Source organism: Poecilia mexicana, unplaced genomic scaffold (genome assembly GCF_051168715.1).
Source record: "Poecilia mexicana isolate PSO_F unplaced genomic scaffold, ASM5116871v1 scaffold_16, whole genome shotgun sequence".
Taxonomy (NCBI): Eukaryota; Metazoa; Chordata; class Actinopteri; order Cyprinodontiformes; family Poeciliidae; genus Poecilia; species Poecilia mexicana.
Window position 1 is genome coordinate 19,635,763 of NW_028263385.1, and position 14,393 is coordinate 19,650,155.

General features: G+C 37.7%; 1 protein-coding gene across 1 annotated transcript; it reads left to right on the plus strand.

The window, feature by feature from the left end:
- The first annotated feature begins 1,113 nt into the window (after nucleotides 1-1,113).
- Nucleotides 1,114-7,696, plus strand: LOC106919192 (chemerin-like receptor 1). The gene is made up of 2 exons (XM_014989397.2): nucleotides 1,114-1,784; nucleotides 5,267-7,696. The coding sequence occupies exon 2, from the start codon at nucleotides 5,278-5,280 to the stop codon at nucleotides 6,418-6,420; it is 1,143 nt and encodes a 380-aa protein (XP_014844883.1). The 5' UTR covers nucleotides 1,114-1,784; nucleotides 5,267-5,277; the 3' UTR covers nucleotides 6,421-7,696.
- The last annotated feature ends 6,697 nt before the right edge of the window (nucleotides 7,697-14,393 follow it).

Here is a 14,393-nt window from a genome sequence, read left to right on the forward strand (position 1 = left end):
ATGAAGCTCTTCAGAGAATAATTTCAACAGCAGCAAGAGCCAGCTAGTCACAGGGCCAAGAGGGAGAAGAGGCAGCAACGTGCCTAGATGAGGAACTGCACGCATTCGCTGTTTGGAGGTTCTTTGAAGAACAAGCGACTGGTGAAACTAAAAGGAGCCCCATCAGAAGACGCCATGGTGGAAGTGGGATTAAGTCTTGAGACTGTTTCTCAGAGAAACACAGACCCACTGAGCTAGTGGCAAACCAAATGTTTATCCACTTCCTTCACATGTGAAGCAATTAGTCTCTGCATTGTAACATCTGTCCAATCAGTAAAATATATACTTCCAAAATAGGAAGCAGAAACAGGATCAGTAACTAAAAGCTCAGGCTCTTGGTTTTCTATAAGCCAATCTTGACAAAAACTTGCTAAAACTGTCATACTTAACAAGGAGTGTGAAATTTGTTGCCAGTGGTCATTTATTTTAATATTTAAAATACTGAATCCAGCTGTTGCCCACATTTTATGAATCACTTGCAAATTCTTGAATTAGTTTTTCTTCACATTCCTCTCAATGTGAGGATTTCTGTGTGTGTTAGTCCCTGTGTCGTGTCTACCCCTTGATTGTTCCCAGCTGTCCTTCATCTCCCCTGACTGCCCCCAGTGTATTTAATCCCACCTGCGCTCCCTGCTCCCAGTCGGATCCTTGTTGTGTGTCGTGTCTTTGCCATTGCTTTCTACGCAATGGCAAGAAAGCAATTGCATAGAAATTGCTTTCTATGCAATTTCTATGCAATTTGGTTACAGTTGGCAGCAACTGTTTTCAGTTGCTACCAGTGTCTGAGCTCATTGCCTTATTCCTCACCTGTGCTGCCTGGACTGTTTGTATATGTTTAAAGCCATAATTCACTCTACAACCTGGGTGCACCGTGCGTCCATCCTCACCATAAATACTACAACTCATGATATTCAAAGATGATAAGGCTATTTCTGCAGCTTGTGCAATTCTTTTTCAACCAGTTTCTTTTCCACTGAACGTCCTGTGAAATATGTTTCTGTGAATAGCCAGCTTCTCTAGAAAAAGACTTGTTGGGGCTTCCCATATGTCAAGTCAGTGGTCTGAATTAATTGCATTGACCACTATATAATATTCTGTATTCTAAGTTTTTTTTATTGGTCTAATGTAATATTTTGAGAAACTGAATCTTATGTCCCCATTAGATTTAAGGCACAATCATAAAATGAACAAAATAAATATTTGATATATTACTCTGTAAGGAACCTATCTACAGGTTTCAGTTTTTTCATTGAATTATGAAAATACAATAACGTTTTGGTTATTTATTTTTTAGCTTTTTGAGATGCAACTTCAAATGCAGCAAAAGGGGATTCAACAAAATATTGACTCAGGGGTTGAATACAAAATATGTATAACAATGATATTAAAACAAGGATTGTTATATAAACTGAATGAAGTGAAATGAAAAATAAACAATGTGTTGGTTAATCAGACATGACAATAGGGTTCGTGTATTGGGTTTCTGTGAAATGGGCTTCTAAAAAAAAGAAAAGAAAAAGAAAAGAAACTGCACCGACGTCTGTGGGAATTTATTTTGCAATAAGCATTTACATCTAAGTAGTGCAACAGTTCCCTGCTTGCCAGATGAGGAGGCTCCCGGACGTCCTGCCCAGCTGTGATGTCAAACAATTAGGGGTGTCAAGGATCTGAGCTCCACGTTTTCCCCATAGCAGACAGAGCTGCCCGTGAGGCTGAACGCATCTGACTCATCCGGACGAGACGAGGTAGGACGATTAAAAACTGGCATTTTACCAAGAGATTAAATATGGAGATCAATTAAAATGAATTTAAAAACGTGGGCTTGAGATTGAATGGGTGAAATTTACTTTTTTTTTTCTTTTTTCTTTTTTTGTATGAGCGAAACAACGACTCGTGTGTGAATCTGGGTTTTGCTGTTATATGCAGCTTTAAAAAAAACTTTAAGGGAAAAAAAAACAACCTGAGAATGTTAATTAAGCCGCACTTTGTGAGATGAGTTTTATGGATGTGCTGCGACGGCTTTCGTGTGGTTTCGACGGAGAACAAAAAGCGTCTTCTCATCAAACTCGGTTCCACTTTTACTCTCGCTTTGATCTCAGATTTTCACGCAGCGTATAAATTGATGCTTTGCTTTATGTGCGCCTACTCAGGTTATAAACCCTTTTAATTTACCGCTGTTGCGGGGGAATATTTATTTTTATTTATTTTTTTTTTAGAATGTTTGTATATCTACATATGTTTATTTGGTTACAGAGTCAACAAGCTTTAAAAAGCACAGTCAGAATGGTTCATACACTTTAAAGCTACGTAAGTGAGGAGTTATGTGAACAAAGTTAGGCGAACATAAGTACATAGTATTCTAAGCAAATTAACTTAAAGGTTGTTTATTCTGATGCTGCAGGTTTTACTTTACTCAAATGACCTCTACAGGATTTAAGCTCTCTAATCTTTTCTCTACCATGTTCAAAACATTACCCTTGTTAACATTAGAAGTGGGTCAAAATTTGTTTAACTATAATATAGGTAGCCTGGCCATTGCCTTCCTGTACAATTCTGCTTGATTCAAATCTCGCTTCACAGCACAGTCTGGTCTTTCTCCCACTTACTTGGATTCCTCTGGTAGAATTTCTACCGGGCCAATCAGCAAACAGAGTGAGAAGTTGTGAACCAAAGTGTCAATTTTCTGCTCTGTTTTAGATCTGTAGTCTGAGTCTGCCTGTAGTTTTAGCAATGGCAGCGGAGGAAGTGAACAAAGCTGTTCAGTCCATGTTGGCCACGCTTCCAGATGTTGAATTGACACTAACAGCCGCTTGTTCAGTTCAGCATTTCTCTCTTTGCAATGGAGGATGGTTGTTTATAGTGCATGGCAATTTTCAGTAAGCTTCACAGCACTGAGCTGGTGCATGGCATATGTCATGGACTGGGTAAAATTTCAAACTTTAACAGAATCTACGCTTTCAGGGAGCAATCGTTCTCAATAGCTGAGACCCCATACCCTCTGTACGAAGCAAAGCGTAGAACAAGGGGTTGGTTTTTCCATCCATCCATCCATCCATCCATCCATCCATCCATCCATCCATCCATCCATCCAATCATTTTCTTCTGCTTATTTGGAGTCAGTTTGCAGGGCAGCAGCCTATGTAGGGAGGCCCAGACTTCCCTCTCCTCAGCCCTTGCATGGGGCAGCTCCTTTGGGGGAAACCCCAAGTCATTCCCAGCCAAGATCAATAGTTCCCTCAGCGTGTCCTGGGGGACCTTGACTGTTTTTTTGTTTTTTTTTTTACCAGGCTATAATATAACCTCTTCCATCAGGCTTTCAGGTGTATCTACATTTCAAGATGTAACTCTTTCTGGGGTTTTCGTTTGTTTGTTTTCCTGATAATCTGGATTGATTACATATCTACAGATGACAAAATGCTAATGCACGATGACAATATCTTAAAAAGTCATTTCAGTGTTGGTGCAACTTATTAACTGGTTTCACCAACATTGGTTGATGGCAGCAGCTACCATCAGGTGAATAGGGCTTTTCATCTTTGTGAGGAATGTTGGGCTATTTATTGCAGAGTTGCTCTCATTGCAGGGTTCTTGTGTATGACCACCCTTTAGTTTGGTGATTTTTGAGGCTTCTCTTTCTTTGTGCTTTGTATAATTGACATAATGTACAAACTAAATGCTTGAACTTAATGTAATGAACTGATGACCAGACATCTTCTGTCAGGAGTTTCTGATAGACAGGAGAAGTCCTGGTGTAATCAGTTAGAGTAAGATGTCCAGAAAAACAGCTCCAATCCACCATCACAGTCAAACATCAGCTTAGTTTGACTGTGTTAGTTTTATGTCACATGCACAACACGACACCCTGTCCAGAAAGTTAAACGTTCCTCTCGGTATTCCACAGAATATTTTCCCAAAGCCCTTGAGACTATTAAGATGTTTTTCAGCAAATGTGGGCTGAGCCTTTGTTTGGACACCATTTTAATTACTATTGTTGTTGAGCACTGACCGAAACACAGCTGAGTGAGGTCTGTTATGCTTCAGCTGTTGTTTTCAGTTCTTTTCCGACCTCCTGGACAAGTCTTCAGTGTGCTCTTGGAATAATTTTGGCATGGCTTCCAATCCTGGATAGGTTCACCATGTTTCCATGTTTTCTCCATTTAAGGATAATGACTCTCACTTTGTTTCTCTGGAGTCCCAAAGCCTTGCAGAGACTCTTTCCAAGATGGCAGAGTCAAATGATTTAGTTTGTCATCCGTTGTGAAAGTTTTTTAAGGGGGCAAATACTTTTTATACCATGATTTGTCCAGTAACTCACTCCTCATCAGGATGTCCTTGTGTCCCAGTATGTGACTCAGAGGCTCCTTAGAAATCTGACCAACGCCCATGGCATCACTTATGTCAACTGGTCATTTTTTCCTGAAGTCGCAGCTCTAAATGCTTTTTGACATCAAGATGTCCTGGTCCAAAGCACAAAACCTCTAAAGAACAGCAACAAATGCAGCTTTAGCCACACAGCAGTCAGTATTGCAGGTTCCTGTTTTTGTCTTCTTTCTTTTTTTTCTTCAAAATTTAAAATAAATATTTTTTTTTATTTCTTAATGTCTTTTTATACAGTTTTAATAACTGACACAGCTGCTTTTTGAGATTGTAAAATGTAATTGGGTTAATTTAGACAAACTTAAGATAACTTATTAATTAAAATGTAATAATCATTGTTTGGGTACTACCAGATGATATCCCTAACCAAAAACAAAATCTGCCTCACACCTTGCAAAAGTATCTTAGTGAACTCAAGGTAAAGCTATTTGAATAAGATGTTCTTTCTTCTTCCATCCAAATGCAAGTCTTTAAAAAATTTAAAGTAATTTACCTTTAGTCAAGCAAAACATTTTGGCAAGATCTGTATCTGTATGAAAACTTTAGGCTTTTTAAGTTGTTCCTCTAAATCAGGGGTCACCAACTCCAGTCCTCAAGGGCTACCTTCCTGCAACTTTGAGATTCACCTCTGCTCCAAAATGTCTGAATTCCCTCACTAGTAATAGGCTGGAAACGAGCAGTTTATTTGATCCAGGTGTGTTTGAGCAGAGACGCATCTAAAAGTTACAGGATGGTAGCCCTCGAGGACTGGAGTTGGTGACCCCTGCTCTAAATATTTTGAATTGATTTTTTTTTTTTTCCCTTCAATTTTCTTGAAAACTAAAACCTAATGCTTTGTAATTTCTTGCAGGTTCTTTAACGATGATGGAGCAAGCTTCTTACTATTACAGCAATATCACTGATCTAAACAATGACTCCTTGTATGACGACGAGTACTACAGGGATGATCACGATCATAGCAGCAAAGACGACCACTCTGAGCTGAGGCAGTCCCTCACCATAATGTCCCTCATCGTCTACTCGCTGGCCTTTGTCTTGGGCGTGCTTGGGAATGGAGTGGTTATCTGGGTGACTGGCTTCAAGATGAAAAAAACGGTCAACACAATTTGGTTCCTCAACTTGGCCATTGCTGACTTCCTCTTCACGGCCTTCTTACCGCTCAGTGTGACATATACAGCTATGGACTTCCACTGGCCATTTGGCAAGTTCATGTGCAAGCTAAACACCACCATCAGCTTCCTGAACATGTTTGCCAGCGTCTACATTCTGGTGGTGATCAGCGTCGACAGATGCGTGTCCGTTGTCTGGCCTGTCTGGGCGCAGAATCACAGGAATTTGCGTAAGGCTTCATGCATCAGTCTGTGCGTTTGGGCATTGGCTTTGATCCTCAGCGCTCCGTACTTTGTCTTCAGGGATACCGGCCCGTCGTACGAGAATGAGAACATCATCAACTGCTTCAACAATTTTGCTATGTCTGAGGACAGTGAAAGCCAATCTGTCCTTAAGCTGCAACTTTTCCGCCACAAGGCCATGGTGATCACTCGCTTCCTCCTGGGCTTCGTCATCCCCTTCAGTGTCATCGTCTCCTGCTATGCCGTCATAATCCACCGCCTTAGGCGAAACCGTACGCTGGCCAACCAGTCCAGCCGCTCTTTCAAGATAATTGCCGCCATTATTGTCACATTTTTCCTTTGCTGGGCTCCCTTTCACGTCATGGGTCTGTTGGAGATGGTAAGCAACATGGGAAATCACTCAAATGAGATGTTGCTCCACATCATCATAATTGGAGTCCCGATCGCCACAAGCCTGGCCTTTCTCAACAGCTGCCTGAACCCACTGCTGTACGTGTTCATGGGCCAGGACTTTAAGGATAAAGTTCGCAAATCCATCCTGAAGGTCCTGGAGAATGCCTTCCAGGAGGAGGTGTCCCGCTCTTACACCTACACAAACTCAATGATCACCATTCGAAGCAAAGACAAATCACTCTCTGACGCCGAGGTGTGAGACTGTCATGGACACTTTAGCTGTACAATGTAAATGCTACTGTAAATATAAAATCATTTTTCTCTACTAACCATGTATTCTACTGTGCTTTGAATGCCTCAAAATATAATCAACAATCACTTTTTAGTTTTGGTTTTGAGCTACAAAACATGAATTCCAACTACATTGGCCAATAATGCAACCTTCTGCCAAGTCAAAGAGAAACTGGGTTGCAGCAAGTTATTTCACCAGCTTCCTTTTCTATTTTAACTTGGAAACCAGAAACTTTGAACTTGACACATGATACCGTCCAAGGTGGTCATCTGTGGGTTTTCACCACCTGTGAACTAGAACAAAGTGTGCAGTTTCATTATGTCTTTATCACATCTTGAGTCAACAACAAATAGTTTCATCTGACAGCTGCTGTCCTTCATATTTGTCACCTGACATTAATACCTTCTTAGGCACTGATTGCTGTCTGCTGCATGCTTCAATAAATATTTCATTGCCTTTTCTATCAAGCATGAAAGAAATATGACATTGATAAATGATGCTTAAAATTCCAGCTGCATTATAATTATATTTGCCCCAATTTCTATGCATTTTATCCTAATGACTATAAACTACTAACTGAAGGTGGAGGAGCTGGAAAAGGCATAAAAATCCTCTGGATTTTATTCAACTTAGAAAATGTGCCTCTTTTTCCCCTATATTGATGATTATGTGATTATGATTATGTTACGGTATGTAATATGTTAAACATCAAGTTTGACTTGTATTTCAACATAGTCATTTTTATACTTTTTTCCGCACTTGTTTTAGTTGTACAGATAGCCTGATATGAGTGGTGATGATTCATCACTTACAGTGGAAAAATTGTTATTTTTAAGTTGTAACTAAAACCGATCTGCTTATCTGTTAATGACGTAACAATTTATCATGAGGCAGCTTATCGCACATCAAACGTCAATGCTTTTAAACGCCACTAGAGGGTGCTGTTTTATTTTATTTTTTAAATCAGCAAGTCATCGAAGGAGTCTATGGGCGACCTTTTCTCATATAAACATTAAAACCAGCAGTTATTGACATTTTGTCTGTCACAAATAAAAGAAGACACCTCAATTTGTATGTTGTAGCTGTTCTAAATGTAGGCTAACAAGACATTGCTAGTTATTTTTGAATGTGTGACATTACAAACAGTGCAAGTCTAAAAAAATGTTTCCAAGTTCTTCTATATTATTCCTTCTTCTTAGAATATGTTGTTTATTTTTACAATAAACCAATATTGTTGTACAAATTTTCTATTTTTAAATGGCTTACATTTTATCTTTTTTTTCTTTCTGAAAGTCAGCTAAAAACTATTATTGCTTTATAGAAGTGGAATCTAAGATAACTTAGCAATAAGTCAGTCAATCAAATACTAATAAAATAAATCTTTAGGGAATTTTAATGTGATTTTATAGCCAGTCCTTCCATTGTCTATATCCTCTTGTCTGTGCAGAGTATCAGACCGGTGCCTGTCTCCAGCAGGCATTGGGCGAGAGGTGTGATACACCCTGGACATTTTGACAGTTCATCACAGAGCAACCATGCACACACAAATTAACAACAACCTAATAGTCATGGTTTAACTGTGGAAGGAAGCTGGAGTCGGAGACAACTCACACATTCACAGGGAAAATGGTAAAACATGTCCAAGGATATTTCTGCTGGAAGGCATCATTGCTACCCTTAAACAAGCAAAAAAAAAAAAAAAAAGAAGAAGAAGAAACCAACTGCTGCCTGTTGTATCATATTTAGTAAATATAATCTAACCAAAGTGCAACTGCTCTATGAAGGCCTCAGAGGTTTGGTAGAGAATTAACAGGGTCATGAAGACGTATGTTATGGAGAAAAAAGCAGGGTTAAGTCATAAAACCACATCCAAAGTTATATATTTTTCACAGAACACTTTTCAGTTCATCATCCAAAGATAGAAAGAGAAAGACATAACTGGTAGCCTACCAAGACATGGCTGTCCACCGAAGGCACCTGAGAGGCGGGTAAACAAGCAGCTAACATTAACTCTAAATGAAATGGAAAGATGGAATGTTTTTGACAGGACAGTGATAAGTCATGTACTCAATATGACGTTCATGAAAGAGTGACAAAAAGAAAGTCATTATTGAAAGAAAGAAATCAGAAGACCTGTTTGTCACAAGCCAGGTGGGGGAAACAGTACACATGTGGAAGAAGGTGCTTAAGTTAGCAGGGACTAAAACTAATCTACTTTGGTGCAAATGTGTAGGGAAAAAATTAATTCTGCAAATCACTTTGAATGCTTAGAACCCACCACAAAAAAAGATAGAAATTTAACTTTTTTTTTTTTTTTTAAACAGAGATGGACAAGGACGTTGGTCTGGGTTGATTAAAAGATGGAAGGAGTCAAATGCAGTACAAAAAAAAAAAACACGTTCTGGAGGCTGCAAAACAGGATGACCAATAACCATGAAAATAAAACTTAACATACAGCTAGAGCTACAAGATGAGTGGGTTCAGCCACAGACCGCTAACAGTCATTGGAATAATTTTGTGTGGCCCCTCACCACAGTTCAACAATTATCCAAATTTGTCTTGCGAGCCTACGTGTTTAATGTAAAAAGATACTTTTTTATGTTTATGTTTTTTTCAAGATTTTTGCAGAAAAAAATAATTTTCTTGAAAAGGAAGAAAACTCTAGGTACAATAATAATGTTTTTTATTATTATTAAACAGTCATTTTACTTTCACTTTAAATCAGTAGAAAATAGAACCACAAACAGACTTTTACACAAAAGCAGACATTAAACCTGGCTAAATAAATCAAGCACATTAGAAGAGAGAGTGATTCATATCCAGTTGATCCTATTGTTGTTCAACCACAAGAATGTTTTCTGGAGAAAAGCAGTAAGCAATCAAATCAAACGATTTAAGAAACTGTGTGAATTTATTGTAAGAAGGCATAAGCTCAAACCCTCCCCCCAGTCGATATCCCGTTTTTTTGGACCAATACTGTATGGAAATCCCCTCTTCTTTTTCTAAAACGTTCACAAAAATTTCATACCTCTAATCTAAATTTCCATGCTTCAGTCAAAGTCCAGGTTTAAATACAATTTAGAACCTGCAATTCTGATGGTCACAGATAATTTCTATCCAATATGACGGAACTCAAACTATTCGGCAGAGAAGGGTTGTTATGAAAACACTTAATTTTAAGACGTATATTTACATGGAGCAATTAGTAGAAGCTAAATTTACTTTTTTTTTCTAACAAAGACTTAATCTGTGGTACAAAGAAATCCTTTATTTGAAGAAAATGTTAGAATATGCAGCAGAGCAAAATGAAATAAAAACACATATACTTGGACAGAACTGTGTGAACCTTCATTGAAAGCATAATTTTATGTAGTGACTGATAAAGTCCACAATATCTTTCAGACCTCCCATTTGGCATGGAAATGCAGAAAAGGTTGTATATGAGAGGAGGACTTTGCTATTTTTGGAAACTGTTTGGGCAACCAAATACTTCCAGCACCAGTACTGGAACTACTATGTCACAATCAGATACTTGCAATAGCTTGGTTGGTGATGAAAGAGTCAGGGTAAGAAAAAAAAAGCAGAAGCACTAATTATCCTTTTTTTTTGTCGTCGTTTTTAACTGCAGAGTATCTTTTCAATGTGCCTTTGAAAGTTGGATATAAAGTGTAAATAAACAGTGTATATAAAAGAATATGAACATACACAAAACAGTTGTGGAAGGTGTTGTGGTTGAGATAGTGTCATTATTATGTTCCCCAGCTTCCTCAAATCTAACCAAATAAAATTGTTGTCAAAAGTTTCCACTGGTTTCTGCTACAAAAAAAAATGTTGCTTGCACCGTTATCACTTCAAAGATAATAATAAAAGCTTAAAAGTCGACCGGCATTCCTACCACATTAATGAAATCAAACGGCGTCGCCGCCAATAAACTGTGCTACATATGGGCCTTTTTGTGCTGTTAAAGTTTTTTTTTTGTTTCTGATGCTTTACTTTTATAGGTCAACCAGTCTCAGTTAGTTGTTTGTTCTGGTTGGTGCAGCTTCAGTTTTGAGGTAGTAGTGGTTTTTAAAGTACATCTCTCTGCTTATGGGTGATAAGGCTTTTTTTTTTTTAGGATTAAGACCTTTTTATGTTTGTGACAACCACCTGACATGAAGGAGCTGAAAAACCAAGTTGTTACATGATAAACCGTATCTGACATGTCATGAGAAAACATGATACCACAAACAACCAAACTGATAAAGCGACAGTACGTTAGATAAGATTGGGGAAATTCTAAGGAAGCATAAAACTGTCACCCCAGCAAAATAAAAATAGATATGTCAGTCATGACCCGGAGAGGTTTGAATTTTATTCTCAGTTCAAATACCGTTATGAAGTTGTAGAGAAAAAAAATGCTAAGTTAAGTTATAAAGCAATATCCCAAGCTATTTTTTTGTTTGTTTTTACATAGCGCTGTAAAATATACAGTTTTGATCTCTGATGTGCCTAGAAAACACATAGTACTACCCCTTAAACAAACCTAGTGTTGTCAGAGTGTATTTTATTTTTCAAACACTGAAATCAGTTGTGCAAATGTTCAAAACTTTTTCTATGGTTTGCAGGTTTGCTTGAGCATTAACCCTTTACGATCCAAAGTCCTCCCCACTTTCAAATGCTTTACATTTTTAGCAAGGACTCAACTTAAATAGATTAAATTATCAAGCATTTTTTTAATCTAAATGTTCACACCACTTGTTTAAGATCAGCACATACATCAAGTTGATGCGAATTCTGCTATATTCACTTGAAATCTTTTGTTAAACTGATTTTTTTTTTTTTTCAGTGCTTGACTTAATTTTAACACACTTGTTTCTTTATCGGCCACTGATTTGAGAAGTCCGACTACGTGGAGTTTTCTGCTAGATCTTGAAAGCATAAATAAATCAAAAAGGTTTTCTCTGGTGTTGTTTACTTTCTGTGTCAGCAATGTGGTAAGTCTAAGTCTGTATCTAAAGTCCTTTTTATTATTCACCTTGTTTTCGATAACCGTTTTATTCGATAGAGAACAGAAACTCCAATGACTGTCGAAGAAAATTCAGCTTCCATGTTATGCTATACTTCTGCAACTGTTTCACCAAAAATATGAACACACACAAAACAGTTGTGAAAGGCGTTGTGTTTGAGATGGTGTCATTATTATATTCCCCAACTTCCTCAAATCTAACCAAATAAAATTGTTGTAAGAAGTTTGCACTGGTTTCTGCTACAAAAAAAAATCCCACCAGGCCTTAATTATTATTCACTTCCTCCTTGAGTCCGTGGTCATCTTCAGTATCTAAACTACACGCATTTCAGCAAAGATTTCTCGTTTCAAATTCCTCATCATTTCTTCCGGTGCTTTCACATCCTGCCTCTAAGATAAGTGGGGAAGAGAAAAAAAGGTAATGTCAGGATTTATAAGACCAGAAGGATTTGAGCCTTTTTCTTAGAGCCTTCCCAACGTGTGGAGGAATAAGGCAGGGTAGATTTTTTCCCCCTTTACCTAAAGCATGTATTCTTTACATATTTTACACTGTTTTGTCCTTTTTTTTAAATGCCTGGTGTTATGACATACCATAAATTATCAAGTGATGAAAAATAAGCTCAGCAGTCTGCTGGATGATCTGAGTTTAAGAGCAGATGTGAGTTATCCAGATTTTCTCTTCTGATTATACCAAGAACACAGCCTGCATTTTCTGTCTCAGTTAAAAGTTCATTGGTCACCATTTAGAGCAATTACTTCGAAATGTGCAGACTAAGAAGAATAATGACTAAATCTGTGGTGGTGTTTGCCGTTGAATAATTAACTCAATGTCATTGTTTCATGTCATAATTTAGGATTGAACTGGACTGTATCCAGAACTTAATCTATTCTTATGATTGGTCTGTGATGGAATCGGTCAGATAGGATTGCTTTGTTTTGGGTTCTGTATATTTGGAAGAGGAGTGTACCTGGTTGTCATGAAGAATGCTTTGGTTTTATCTTTGTTGTGATTTGGTTCTGCGTAAATAAGTTGAGCTGATGTTACTTATGAAAATGGACTGGAAGCATATAAATGTCATTCATGAACCAGAAATTGTTTTAATATTTCTTAAATGAATCAAGTAAATATCAAAGCAATAATGTGGCACAGCAAGTTGTCTGGCTGCTTCTCCCTTCTTGATTGGGTAATGAAAGACTGTGCAATATCATGGCATCACTTTAAGGTTTCCTCCCTTTTTTTTATTTGACTTAGGTTTTCGCCCATCTGTTGTGTCAGAGCTTTGAATCATCTTATGTCATTGCCAGTTTGTACGCATCTCACCTCTACTTCTGTCTTTTTTTCTTTTTTTTTTCATGTAAGCAAACCATATTGTTTCCATGTACTTGTTGTACATGGAATAATTACACTTTGTGATGATACACAAATAATTACACTTTTGTACACTTTGAATAATTACAGAGATTCAGTGTTGTGTAAAAAGCAATCCCCACTCTGGAGATTTATTCTGTCTTTTGTTTCTTGTCATTCTCAGCTGCTTAAGATGAGCAAACAAATTTAGTTATTGGGTAGTAATAACTTCAGTAAATACAAAAAAGAGATAAAAAGGGGGGGGGGGAAAGCTATCCAAATCAACCTGGCCTTTTGTGGAAAAAGTAATTGTTCTTTAGATAACTCAAACAATCAATCAAGTGTGTTACAGACTCAAAAAGAACATAAACGACAAAGCAACAACTGAACAAACAAACAAAATAAAACCAGAAGTGTCAACACATTTAAGTATAAAAAGCCTGTTAGAATAAGAAAGTCTTAAGTTTTGATTTAAAGGGACTAAATTTGCTTATGGATCGAAGATCTAAGGGAGCTGATTTCAAAATCACGATGCTACTACACATAAAGCATAATCACGCCAGTGTTTGCATTTAGTATTAGAAACTTATAAGAAGGAAATGCTTGTCTGATCTTAAAGCCTGAGGGCAAGATGAGAAGCTCAGTAACCCTAAGTAAGGAGGATAAAGGCTATTGAGGGCATTAAAACAAATAATAAAAGCAGGAAGCCAAAGCAGAGAGGATAAGACAGGTGTGATGTCGTCCCATCTAAAAGTATTGTCTAAAAGACGAACTGCTGCATTCTGCATGAGTTGGTGACGTTTCAAAGATGTTTCAAAGATGACTCATGCAAGAAATGTGTTGCAATTCCGCAAAACTGATAACCCAACTGCTAAACGCATCAGGTCATGCTTTTAAACTGATACAAGTATGAACAGCCTTCTCCAAGTCAAAATGATTAAATAAAGTTTAAGCCTAGAAGGTGTACATGACAAAAATCCATTGTAAAGCCTTGTCAAGGTTTTTCACATGGCCACTGATAGAATTTTCCAGACCACTAAGAGCTTTGCCACCAGATAGGATCCTCTCTGTATTTTAGTCATTAATAAACAGAGTTCTGACTCAACAACTGCTTGACTGCAGAGATGCAGTTAAGGAGAGAAAGCAGATTACTGCATCCTGGCCTTATTGGTCATCTGCATAGTAATGGATTTAACATTGTGATGATTTATTTTATGATAGATCCCAACAGTAATATGTAGAGAAAAAAGTAAAGGGCCCAATATGGAACCAGGAGGTACCCCATGAAAGTAAAGGGGGTCATCCATTGTGGCTTCAGAATCAGGACAACTTGTTATAACTTATTGAATCACTGATTAGTTCTCAACTAAAAACTCCTGACAAAAATGTATGACCACTGGTTAATGAACCCAAACACTTAGTTAGGCAACAGGAAAATTATCCAAAGCACACCAGTTCAGACTTAAATTTACTTGAGATATCTTTCCATGGCGTTTATGTAAGAGATGAACTATTACAGGGGTGAAATGTTATCTCCTGTTTTAGTGCTACAGAGCACAACCATCACTGCTAACCAGATTGTTG

Coding starts and splice junctions, on each gene's coding strand:
- LOC106919192 (XM_014989397.2), top strand. CDS start 5,278: ATGATGGAGCAAGCTTCTTACTATTACAGCAATATCACTGATCTAAAC.